The sequence below is a fragment of the Dromiciops gliroides genome, chromosome 5 (assembly GCF_019393635.1).
Source record: "Dromiciops gliroides isolate mDroGli1 chromosome 5, mDroGli1.pri, whole genome shotgun sequence".
In the NCBI taxonomy this organism is placed as follows: Eukaryota; Metazoa; Chordata; class Mammalia; order Microbiotheria; family Microbiotheriidae; genus Dromiciops; species Dromiciops gliroides.
In genome coordinates this window covers 217,261,270-217,274,792 of record NC_057865.1, presented here as the reverse complement: position 1 = coordinate 217,274,792, position 13,523 = coordinate 217,261,270, and the positions used below count along the sequence as shown (strand labels likewise).

Below are 13,523 nucleotides of genomic sequence, written 5' to 3'. Positions count from 1 at the left end.
GGAAGGCTGATCCCCTTAAGGGGGATCAGGAAAGACTTCCTGTAAAAGGTGGCACTTTAGATGGGACTTGAGAAAAGTCAGGAAAGAGGAGATGGAGATTAGGATGGAGAGAGCACGTTAGGCATGGTGGAAAGCTAGTGAAAATACGTGCAGTCAGGAGTTGGAGCATCTTGTGTGAGGAACAACAAGGAGGTCAATGTCACAAAGTAAATAGATACAAAAACAGAGAAAGTTGTTTCCTGAAACTATGTAGAAAATGTTTCTCTCCCTTCAAAATATATATATGTAACAACTCAGAGTAAGAAAAAAAATTTGGGTTAGGAAGCTAAATTCTCTCTATCAAGGAGAGTCAGTGAATGCTGACCACCACAAACATGAAGGGATTTTGCAGCCATTAGCCTATTAAATTTGTGCCAACTTAGTCTACACTTAGCAGTGTCACTATAATCATACACTTACTTGAAGGAATGTGAATGGACTTCAACAGGAGCAGAGTCATAAATGACAATCCGTTATTTGCTTGTATTTCCCTGAAACCTGATTTCTTTTGGCCCTACAGCCTGCACTCCAACAGGAAGCAAAGGGATTTAGGGGCTCAGAGTTCCTTGTTATTTGCAGATGTTCCTAAGACATTTTAGTACTCTCACAAAGATTGTGCCTTAATCTGACAGGAAAGAGATGGGGATCTAGGTTTACCACTTTTGTCCTGGGATCTCCCTGTATCGGCAAACCTTGATTTTGAGTTGTAGATGAATGTTCAGGAATCCTCTTGTGAGGTAAGAGGGAGAGGGAGAGGCAGGGGGAGGGGGAAATGTTTCCCTGCCAACTTAGGAGAACTGGCTATATTTTCTAAAGTTACTTAAACACTAAAGCATACTATATTGAAATACACTGATGTTATAGCTTTCAAAGGCAGAGGAAAGATCTTGGAAATTATTAGTATTTAGAAACCTAGTGCTTTATGCTGAGTACTAAATGACTATGCTTTCTTTTCTTTTCTTTTTTTTTTTTTAGTGAGGCAATTGGGGTTAAGTGACTTGCCTAGGGTCACACAGCTAGTAAGTGTTAAGTGTCTGAGGCCGGATTTGAACTCAGGTACTCCTGACTCCAGGGCCGGTGCTCTATCCACTGCGCCACCTAGCTGCCCCGACTATGCTTTCTTTTTTTTGTTTGTTTTTTTGCGGGGCAATGGGGGTTAAGTGACTTGCCCAGGGTCACACAGCTAGTAAGTGTTAGGTGTCTGAGGCCGGATTTGAACTCAGGTACTCCTGAATCCAGGGCCAGTGCTTTAACCACTGCGCCATCTAGCTGCCCCCACCGACTATGCTTTCTTAAAGCAACAGCCAGGACATGTTTTTAAAGCAATTTCTAATTTACTATTCAGTTGCAGCTACTACTCAAAGATTTTAAAAGTTTCTCCTGATTCTACATTCACTGAATTACCCTTTGCAACACATCTAACTCTATAGTCATAAGCTCAGGCTATTCTCTTTCTCTGGAACTAGATTTCTGTAACTATGGGGAACTTTGTTTTTGAGACCAATGTCTCACCCCCCCCCCCAAACCTTTGCCATTTATCACAATTTAACCTTCAGATATAATACAGCCCAATCTTTGCCAAAGAATCATAACTACTCAAATGAAAAACCCTTTTGTTAATGGCAGCCTAATTAGTACAGCACAAATAATATATGAAAATTGTTCAAGATTTTCCCTGAGTGGGTTTCATTGTAAGCACTCTGAGAGAGACAATGTATTTTACTGGAATGGTCTACCAGAGGTATCCTCTATTAGCTTTTGGGGAAACACTTGAAGCCACAGAGCTATTTCTATCTCAAACATAAGTGACACCACAAATGTGAAGAAGAAAGAAAAACACACACAGTTAATGGTCCTACTGCATACCCAAGTATTCGAGCAAGTTGCCAAATACTTAAAAGAAAATTACTCATATTGATTTATATCCGTGCTAAGAAGCTAAACAACTAAACTATTATGAATGAGTTGATTACAACATAAAGTTTCAATTAACAAAAAACAAAAACAGGATAAACATTTTGGATCAATATAGGAGGAAAACTAAAATACACTTATTACCAATAATGTGAAGTCCTGGAGAGACTGGCACTTGTATCAGAAAATTGAACAACCAAGTGTGAACAAATTTAGAATAAATAATTGTGAGCCTTTGGGACAGATCTGCCATTCTTGGCTTCAGAAGGCTGCATTAAACACTCTTCCCTAAGAAACTGTTCAAAAGGAAAGGCTTAAAAAACTTTGGAAGAGATTCTTAATGGGCAAGGCCAGGAACTGCTATCTGCTGTATGTTGGGAGGAGGGGTTTTGTGCTTGACAATTAACTGACACTTTAAACTTTATATTTATATCCAATGAACAGGGATTAGATTGAAGATGCTAGTTTCTACTGGCCTCATGGACCCATTATAAAAAATGGATTTTAAAATCTGCTGTCAGTTCATCTGGAGCCTTGCAAGATCACTTACTGTCAGGATGAGAAGAATCTGTAGTAGGCAACAAAAGTGAGCTTACATCTCCTTCTTCATAATAATGTCAAAGTGAGAAAGTATCTGAGAAAGATGAGTATTTTAAAAAAACATATAATGGTTTTTGGAGGGCTGAATTTTAGATCTTTATTAAAATTCCTACTTGTCCACAGCAGTTTTTCTTTTAGGTCCTAAGCCTTTGGTCTGCAATTATAATTGGATTACACTAGTATCATTTTCATTGCTGAAAGAAAAGATGTTAAATAAGTGAGATATAGAATTGAACAGAATCTCTCACTTTGGAGGCCCAAATTTGTTGACACTGTGGAAGAAGTGCCAATCAAAAGAATGTCTTTAAATGCTGCTGCTGAGGACAGGATAGCTGCCATCTTCACATGACAATAGCAAGACATAAGTTCTTTAAGATATACTAACAGAGGAACCTTCCCAGAACAAGTCCTGACTGGCACACTTACCTGGGGGTGTGCAGGCATCTGCAGGAGACTGGACAAACGTGGATCGCCTTTTAGTTGGCATGGGCAGCGCCATTTTCTGTTCTTTATGCTTGGCCAATGCTGCCTGTACAGCTTCTGTGTGAATATCTGAAAAATTAATAATATTTTGCATTTTTTACCCTTTTAATAAATATTTTTAAATGCTTATTATAGAGAGAAAATGTTTCATAGGTTCATTAAAATTTTACAAAGGTCTTTCTAAACAACAGCCCTACCATATGGTAGGCATTTCAAAAGTATAGTTATCTCCATTTTACCTAGGAGGAAACAACTTCTCTTATCTGGTCCCATTTCAGGAGCTCCTCCTTAACACCCTGGGAGGACTCCACCCTGAAAGCTTTAATAATCTACCTGAAGTCATTAATCAATGATTAACCAAATCTCACTGTCATACCTTCCCCATCCCAGAGATTTTTAATTGCCAGACATCATTATTCAAATCCTGTTCTCCCTCTCCCAAAGCTCACTTCCTTATTCCCATCCTCCTTAACCTAACCTGTCCCTTTCCCTCTTTCTCTCCCATAGCCTGCTCTAAAGTTATCTATCCTTTCCACTACTCTTGGGAATACTGCTTTAGCTCCATAAGTAAGAAACTTGATTTCCTCTTAAATCATTTCCTTTCCCACTCTGTTCTTTCTTTTTCAAAAATTTAATTATTTTCCCCCAATTACATGTGAAAACAATTTAAACCTTTTTAAAAGAATTTTTGAGTTCCAAATTCTCTCCCTCTCCCCCTCACTGAGAAGACAAGCAATTTGATGTAGGTTATAAATGTGCAGTCAGTGCAAAACATATTTCCATGTTAGTCATGTTGTGAAAGAAAACACAGGACTCCCCCCCCCAAAGGGGAAAAAAAAGAAAGTAAAGAAAAAGTATGTATCAGTCAGCATTCAGACTCCATCAGTTCTTTCTCTGGAGATGGACAGCATTTTTCATCATGTCTTTCAGAAATGTCTTGGATCATTGTATTGCTGAGAACAGTTAAGTCATTCACAGTTGAACATCAATGTTGCTGTTACTGTGTACAATGTCTCATCTCAACCCATCTGGGTTCAGACAGTTGTACAGTATTTCTGTTACTATAGACAATGTTCTCTTGGTTCTGCTCATTTCACTTTATATCAATTCATATAACTCTAGGTTTTTCTGAGAGCATGCAGTCATTTCTTTTTTTGGTTTCACCATTTTATTTTATTTTTTGTTAATAGTATTTTATTTAATTATACATAAAGATAGTTTTTTTGTTTTGTTTTTAGTGAGGCAATTGGGGTTATGTTAGTCTCTCCTTGAGGCAGCTCTGATGAGTTTAAGGTCTTTGAGCCTTAACTGATGAGTGTAAAATTCATTTACTGCCCTGCTCCCCTCCTCTCTCTTCCCCCACTCTATAAGCCTTTTCCTGTTACTTTCATGTAGGATTTCACTTCTGCCCTTCCCCCTCCCCCAGTGAATTCCCTTCACCCTTCAATTTAACCCTAAAGATGTCATCACCTAGCTAAGTGACACAGTGGACAAAGCATCACCCCTGGACCAAGGGGGATCCCAGCCAAAACCCAGCCTCCAACACAAGACAGTCACCCACTGTACAACCCCAGGTATGTCCCCCAGCTCCAATTTTTTATGGTTCTCTAGGGTCTTGTATTTGAAAGTCAAATTTGCCATTCAGTTCAGGTCTTTTCATCACAAATATCTGAAAGTCTTCTTTTTCATTAAAGTCCCATTTTTTCCTCTGAAAGATAATGTTGTTTTGCTGGGTAGGTGATTCTTGGTTGTAATCCCATTTCCTTTGCCCTCTGGAATATCATATTCCATGCCCTATTGTCCTTTAATGTAGAAGCTGCTAGATTGTGTGCTATCCTGACTGGGGCTCCACAGTACTTGAATTCTTTCTTTTTGGCAGCTTGCAATATTTTCTCCTTGACCTGAAAGCTCTGGAATTTGGCTATAATATTCCTAGGAGTTTTCCTTTTGGGATCTCTTTCTGGAGGTGATCGGTGAATTCTTTCAATTTCTATTTTAGCTTCTTCTTCTAGAATTTCAGGGCAATTTTCCCTGAGAATATCTTGGAAGATGATGTCTAAGCTCTTTCCTTCATCATGGTTTTTCAGGTAGACCAGTAATTTTCAAATTATCTCTCCTGGACCTACTTTCCAGGTCAGCAGTTTTTCCCAGAAGATATTTCACATTGCCCTCTATTTTTTTATTCATTTGGATTTGCTTTATTGTGTCTTGGTTTCTCATAAAGTCACTGGCTTCCATTTGTTCAATCCTCATTCTTAGGCAATTATTTTCATCAGAGAGCTTTTGTACCTCCTTTTCCATTTGGCCAATTTGGCTTTTCAAGCAGTTGACTTTTTTCTCATGTCTTTCCCGCATCACCCTCATTTCTCTTTCCATTTTTTCCTCTACCTCTCTAACTTTATCTTCAAAGTCCTTTTTGAGCGCCTCTATGGCCTGAGACCAATTCTTATTTTTCTTGGAAGCTTTAGATATAGGGGCTCTGATGTTGACATCTTCCTCTGAGGGTGCCCCTTGGTCTTCCTTGTTACTGAAGAAACTTTCTATGGTGCTCACCTTTCTCTGTCGGCTCATCTTGCCTTTCTTTTACTTGACTTTTAGCTCCTTAAAGTAGGGCACTGTTTCCATTCTGCAGTATCCCAAGCTTAAGAAGTCCCAGGTGGTATGATTTAAGGAGAATCAGGTTCTTCACTCACCTGGCCTGTTCCCTGGTCCTAGATGACCCCAGACCAACTTGCTAATCAACCAGCTTTGCATGTTGTGGTTGTTAGCTCTGAGGAGCCTGTGCTCCTCCCCCACCTGGGCCACTGCTACTCCAGTCTACCTTCTGGTTCTCAGCAGGGGTGTAAAATCCAAGTTCTGCCTTTGCAGGTCTCCTTCTCTGGTGGGGCCTTCCTGGGACTGGATCTGTGTCAGGGACTGTAGGGTTGGGTTCAACTCCTGTATTAGCACAGCAGCTCACTCCTTCTGACCTTCCAGGCCGGTCTTAGTTAGAAGATGATTTCAGCACATTCCTCTAATTCTGTTTTATTGCTTCTTGATGTCTGATGGAGTTATTAACTTCCACTTCTTGTTCTAATTCTAATTTTAAATGAATTATTTTCTTCAGTAAGTATCTGTACTTCCTTTCCCATTTGGCCAATTCTAATTTTTAAAGAATTCTTCTCTTCAGATTTTTGTGCCTCTTTTTCATTTGGCCAATTCTTTTTTTCTTTCTTTTTTTTTAAAGATTTTTTTTTGGGGGTGAGGCAATTGGGGTGAAGTGACTTGCCCAGGGTCACACAGCTAGTAAGTGTTAAGTGTCTGAGGCCGGAATTGAACTCAGGTCCTCTTGACTCCAGGGCTGGTGCTTTATCCACTGCGCCACCTAGCCACCCCCATAGTAACTTTTTATAGTCAGGATCTTTTTCTACCTTTTGCTCATTTCTTTAGCCTATTTGACTTTTAATTTTATGTTAAAGTGTGGCTTTGCTTTCAGAATGGAGGGGGCACTGTCCAAAGTTTCAGGGTTTTTGTGCAGCCGTTTTCAGAAGTAATGCTGCAAGTAATGCTTCCAAGGTGGTATGATCTAGGGAAAGGTGCCTTTACTATTCTCCTGGCCTGTGTTCTAGTCTATGAGTGACCATAAACACTCATTTCTTCCTTGGAACTGTGATGAGGGTCCTAGATCTCCTGTGGTCACAAGCTCTGGTGTGCTAGTGCTCCTCCTTGCCCTGGGACTATGCCCCAGGCCTGTTACTGGGATCCAAGTATGGGCAATAAAACAAAGCCCTAAACCCAGTGCCAGCAAAAGGGCCCCTGTAATCTTATCACCTGTCTGATTCCATTACCTTCTGGAGGCTGAGAGATCCAGAAACCACTACTGTTACCACTGATTCAGTTGTTCTGAAGGGCTACTGCTGCTTTGCTGGGGCACTGCCTGCGCTGGACTATGCTTCACTCTTTTTTTTTGTTTTTGTTTTTTTTGTGAGGCAATTGGGATTAAGTGACTTGCCCAGGGTCACACAGCTAGTAAGGGTTAAGTGTCTGAGGCCAGATTTGAACTCAGGTTCTCCTGACTCCAGGGCCGGTGCTCTATCCACTGCACCACCTAGCTGCCCCTGTGCTTCACTCTTACCCCCATGTAAAGGATCTCTCCTGCTAACCTTCTAAATTGTCTTGGCCTAGAAAACTTTCACCCCATCCTTATGTGGATTCTGCCACTCCAAAATTTTTTTTGAAGCATTATTAAAGTTTTTTGGAAGGATTTTCGGGAGAGCTCAGGCGAGTCTCTGCCTTTTTTTTTACCATCTTGGCTCCACCCTACTTCCACCTCCTTTCATTTTCTTGCTCAAATTCAGACATTGCTCCTTCTTGGTGACACAGTTTCCCTGGCCACCCTTACTGCACTACTTGCATTTTCACTCATTTCCCTTCACTGACTGGTTGAGGTCGGGGAATTGAATATTCCTTGTTTCTCACTTCTACTTCCAGGTTCTCCCTTTATGACCATCACTCAGTAGCCTCTATGCCTTTGAGGTTTACTCAGTTCATATCTACAACACGATGAAAATTCTGGTAGCTGTTGTCTAGCAACCTCCAGGACATTTTCCCTTTTTCTTCAGTGAGTTCAGTGCCTGGCTTAGTGTTACTCTCCTCAACTCCTGCTATCATGCTTCAACATACATATTGATACTCCTTCAAATACTTTTACATTCTCATTCCTCAATTTACTCATTTAATATGAACCACTCCTTCACCTTAGCTCAGCTACACACTGCAATGGTCATACCCATGGATCTTGCCACAAATTTGTAGTGGGCCTGGTCAGTTTCCTTATTTTCTCCACCTTTGATCAATTGCACGTGTATAGGAGTAAAGGAAGCAGATGACAGGAGTAATACAAGTCTAAGTCTTTGAAGGATAAGATTAATGAAATGGTGAGGAGGGAGAAGACTAACAAGGGCAGGGTAGGACAAACTGATTCACCAAAGAATCAAATGGGGAAAAAAATGAGTATAGACAGTACAAGGGTGATTGGCCTGTGAAAGAACCAAGGAGTCAAAGATTGAAGAGCATGGAGAGCATGAAGAACAGAGTCTGGAGTTGCAAGGCAAAGAATTGAAATAACAAGAGATTGTGATCAGATAAGGGAATTTTAGAATATATAAACAAGGAAGTGGAACATTTATGAAAGCTGACAATCAATGCCTCCACTTCCTTTTTTTCTCACTCTTCTTGATTCTGCATTCTGGTTTCCAACTTCATCATTCAAAGAAAACGGATTTCTTCAAAGTTACCAATGACCCTAAATCTACTGGCCTTTTCTCATTTTCTTTTTTATCCTTTTTTTTTTCTTTTTGGTGAGGCAGTTGGGGTTAAGTGACTTGCTCAAGGTCACACAGCTAGTAAGTGTTAAGTGTCTGAGGCTGGATTTGAACTCAGGTCCTCCTGACTACAGAGCCGGTGCTCTATGCACTGCGCCACCTAGCTGCCCCTACTGGCCTTTTCTCAATCCTCATCTTTCCTGACTTTCCTGAAGCCTCTGACATTGTCAATCACCCTCTTCTAGATATTCTCTTCTCTCTAGGTTTTCATGACACTACCCTTGTTATTCTTCTATCTATCTGATCATTTTTTTTCTCATTCTCCATTGCTGGATCTTCATCCAGGTCGTGCACACTAACTGTCCTGGGTCCTCTTCTTCTCCCACTATACTACTTCACTTGGTCATCTCATCAGTTCCCATGGATACATTTTTCACTTCTATACAGATTTTCAAATCTATATATCCAGCCCTAGACTCTCTGTGGAATTTCAGTCTTGCATCTCTAACTTTCTATTAGAAATCTCAGACTGGATTCCAGTAGTAATTTTTAAAAATTTTATTTAGAATGTTCTCCACCTTACATGTAAAAAGAAATTGTTACATCGATTTTTAAAACTTTGTGTTTCAAATTCTCTTCCTCCCTCCCTATCCTCCTCTTAAGAACTTAAGCAATTCAATATAAGTTATACATGTGCAGTCATGCAAAACATAGCAGACAAAAAAACTTTAGAAAAAGGAACTAACATCAAAATATACTTTCATCTGTATTTAGATACCATCAGTTCTTTTTCTGTAGATGGGTTGCATTTTTCATAAGTCCTTCAGACTTGACTTGGATCATTGCATTGCTGAAAATAACTAAGTCATTTGCAGCAGATCATTTTACAATATTGCTGTTATTTTGTATAAAGTACATTTTACTTTGCATCAGCTCATGTAAGTCTTTCAGGTTTTTCTGATAGCATCCTGCTCATCTTTTTTTTTTTAAATAGAAAATTACATTTATATAGTACTTTACAGGGAGATTTCCTTACAGAACACCTATGAGGTTGATTATTTTAACAACAATAATAGCTAACATTTATATAGTACCTTATACCTGACAAAGAATTTTCTCCCCAATAGCCCAGCAAGGTAAGTACCATCATCCTCATCTTACATTGTTCTTGCCTCTGCTTCAAATTCCCACCCCCCCCAGTTATTATTGCTGTGTTTCCCTCCATTCTATTCGCTCCCCATGATATTTACTCAATTTTCTATCTTCTTTTACCCTATCCCTCCTCAAAAGTGTTTTGTTTCTGACTGCCCCTCCCCCAATCTGCCTTCCCTTCCTTCACCCCTCCCCCCTTATCTCCTTCCCCTCCCACTTCCCTGCAGGGCAAGATATATTACTATACTCACTTGAGTGTGTATGTTATTCCCTCTTTGAGCCGATTCTGATAATAGTAAAGCTCATTCAGCCCCCTGCTCTCCCCCATCTTACCCTCCACTCCATAAGCTTTTTCTTGCTTCTTTTATGTGTTACTTTACTCCAGTCCACCTCTCCCTTTCACTTTCTCCCAATGCAATCTTCTCACCCCTTAATTTTATTTTAAAGATGTCATCATGGGGCAGCTAGGTGACACAGTGGACAAAGCACCTGCCCTGAACCCAGGAGGACCCAAGCCCTAATCTGGCCTCAGACACAAGACAATCACCAGCTGCTTGACCCTGGAATGCCACCCGACCCTGACTGCCCCGCCAAAAAAAAAAAAAAAAGATAAACAACAAATAAATGCTTTACAGATATCATCCCTTCATAACCAGTTCCCACCTGTGCCCTCTGTCTAAATTTACTTCTTTCAGCTGCCTTAACACTGAGAAAGTTCTTGTGAATTAGAAGTATCATTTTCCCAGGTAGGAATGTAAACAGTTTAACCTTTTAACCTCCCTCATAATTTCTTTTTCCTATTTACCTTTTTATGCTTCTCTAGAGTCTTGTATTTGGAAGTCAAACTTTTTATTCAGTTCAGGTCTTTTCTTCATGAATGCCTGAAAGTTTTCTTTTTCATTGAAATACCATTTTCCCCCTAAAAGATTATACTCAGTTTTGCTGGGTAGGTGATTTTTGGTTGTAATCCCAACTCCTTTGCCCTCTGGAATATCATATTCCATGCCCTCTGATCCTTTAATGTAGAAGCTGCCAGAGCCTGTATCCTGACTGTGGCTCCAGAGTACTTGAATTGTTTCTTTCTGGCTTCTTTTAATATTTTCTCCTTGACCTGGGAGCTCTGAAATTTGGCTATCACATTCCTTGAAGTTTTCATTTTGGGATCTCTTTCAGGAGGTGATCAGTGGATTCTTTCAATTTCTATTTTACCTTCTGCTTCTAGAATATCAGGGCAATTTTCTCTGACAATCTCTTGGAAGATGATGTTTAAGCTCTTTTTTTTGATCATGGCTTTTAGGTAGTCCAATAATTTTCCAATTAACTCTGCCGGATCTATTTTCCAGGTTGGCTGTTTTTCCAGGAGATATTTCACATTCCCCTCTATTTTTTATTCATTTGGATTTGCTTTATTGTGTCTTGGTTTCTCATAAAGTCACTGGCTTCCATTTGTTCAATCCTAATTCTTAAGCAATTATTTTCTTCAGAGAGCTTTTCCATTTGCTTTTCAAGCTGTTGACTTTTTTTTCATGACTTTTCCTGAATCACTTTCATTTCTCTTTCCATTTATTCCTCTACCTCTCTTACTTTATCTTCAAAGTCCTTTTGGAGTGCTTCTATGGCCTGAGACCAATTCATATTTTTCTTGGAAGCTTGAGATGTAGGAGCTCTGACTTTATTAAGTACCTTTTTTTTTTTTTGCAGGGCAATGAGGGCTAAGTGACTTTCCCAGGGTCACACAGCTGAGAAGTGTCAAGTGTCTGAGGCTGGATTTGAACTCAGGTCCTCCTGAATCCAGGGCTGGTACTTTATCCAATGTGCCACCTAGCTGCCCTTATTGTGTACTTTTGAGGGTGTATTTTGATCTTCCTTGTAACCAAAGAAACTTTCTATGGTCTGCATTATTCCTTGATTTTTAAACTCCTTCTTAAAGTGGGGCACTGCTTCCAGGATGCACTGTTCCAAGCTTCAGGGGGGTCCTATGTGGTACGATTTAAGGAGAGGCACATTCTGTACTCACCTGGCCTATGCTTTGGTCTGCAAATAACCCTAGGCCTACTTGCTCTTTAACCCAGAAACAAAAATCAGTTTCGCTGTGGTTGCAAGCTTCAAGCAAGCCTACGCCCCTCCCCAACCTGGGCCTGCCACTCAAGACTGTCGCTTCCCAATTCCTAGCATGGGCAAAACAACTGAGTTCCGCCTCAGCACCAGCAGAGACCCCTGTGAACTCCCCCTAGCTAGCCGCTCAGCCCTTTCACCAGACCATGAGCTCAGTTCCAGAAGAAGCCACTGCTGTAGCCAATTCAGAGGCTCTGGAGGTCTCTTTCTGTGGTGCGGCCTAGGGCTGAATCTGCATGTGTGGCAGTGGGGCTGTGTTTCGCTCTCACCCTGGTACAACGGACCTTTCCTGCCGACCTTCTAAGCTGTCTTTGGCTGGAAAATGATCTTACACTGTCCTTTTGTGGGTTTTGCTGCTCCAGGAACTGTTTTATGTCATTATTTGGAGCTTTTTGGTGTGATCATGTGGGGAACTCCAAGAAATTACTGCCCTTCCTCTGCCATCTTGGCTCTGCCTCCAGATTCTAGTAGTAATCTTTTTTTTTTTTTTAAGTGAGGCAATTGGGGTTAAGTGACTTGTCCAGGGCCACACAGCTAGTAAGTATCAAGTGTCTGAGGCCAGATTTGAACTCAGGTCCTCCTGAATCCAGGGCCGGTGCTCTATCCACTGTGCCACCTAGCTGTCCCTTCTAGTAGTAATCTTAAACTCAACATGTCTGAAAGAACTTGTTCACTGTCTTTACTCTGTACCTTCTTCAGAAAGCCTTTCTCAATCTCTCTTAATTCTACTGCTTCCCTCTGCTAAACATCTCCAATTTATACGTGTTGCTTATAGATAGCACATTGTCTTCCTCATTAGATTGAGAACTAGAGCTATCTTTTGCCATTTTTATAAAGTATCTTCTGCATTTAGCACAGTGCCTAGCACTACAATAGACATTTAACAAATGTTTATTGATTGACTGATTGACTAATGAACTCTGTATCTGGACAAGTCACTATCACTCCCTGTGTACTTTGAAGATCCACACTGTGGATTTCTAACCACACAAGGTTTCTCTTTTTGGAGCCTTCTGCTCTTGTTGTCTCTCGATAAGGAGCCTTATACTCTACTGATGTCGCTGGTCCATCTCTGGATGCCCTGAGAGGCTGCTGGCTTGAAACAATCTTAGTTTTGCTAATTGGTCCCTTTCCTCTTGCCCCTCTACTTCTCTATGACTTTTTGTGCAGTTCTGGCTCTGGGTAAGGTAATATCACTGAAGTTTCTTAAAGAATTAATTTCTTGATCCTTATTTGTTCTGGTGCTATTTTAGTTCCCACACACTGAATTGCCATCAGTATGCTGATGAGTCTCATATCTACTTGTCCAGCCCTAACCACTCTGCTGACCTCTAGTCTCACATCTCCACCTATTGACTGAATATCTTTTTGTTTTGTTTTTCTTAGTAATATTTTATTTTTCCCCCAATTACATGTAAAGATAGTTTCCAACACTATTTTTTTTTTTTTGTGGGGCAATGAGGGTTAAGTCCAGGGTCACACAGCTAGTAAATGTCAAGTTCCTGAAGTCTGATTTGAACTCAGGTCCTCCTGAATCCAGGGCTGGTGCTTTATCCAATGCACCACCTAGCTGCCCCTCAACATTCATTTTTGTAAGATTTTTTTTTTTTAGTGAGGCAATTGGAGTTAAGTGACTTGCCCAGGGTCACACAGCTAGTAAGTGTTAAGTGTCTGAGGCCAGATTTGAACTCAGGTACTCCTGACTCCAGGGCCGGTGCTCTATCCACTGCGCCATCTAGCTGCCCCTTTGTAAGATTTTTAATTCCAATTTTTATCCCTCCCTTCTGTCCCCCCTCCCCAAGAAAACAAGCAATCTGATAGAAGTTATACATGTACAATCATGTTAAATATATTTCCATATTAGTCATGTTGTGAAAGAAGAATCAGAACAAAAGTGAAAAACCATGAGAAAGAAAA

At 40.4% G+C, this 13,523-nt stretch overlaps 1 protein-coding gene across 3 annotated transcripts in view; it reads right to left on the bottom strand.

Moving 5' to 3' along the window:
• Positions 1-13,523, bottom strand: part of DIP2B (disco interacting protein 2 homolog B) — a 195,816-nt gene that overhangs the window by 90,156 nt on the left and 92,137 nt on the right. For all 3 annotated transcript variants that reach the window (XM_043965902.1, XM_043965903.1, XM_043965904.1), the window contains exon 4: positions 2,980-3,105. In XM_043965902.1, coding sequence (XP_043821837.1) covers positions 2,980-3,105 — 126 coding nt within the window. The remainder of the gene's footprint in view (positions 1-2,979; positions 3,106-13,523) is intronic.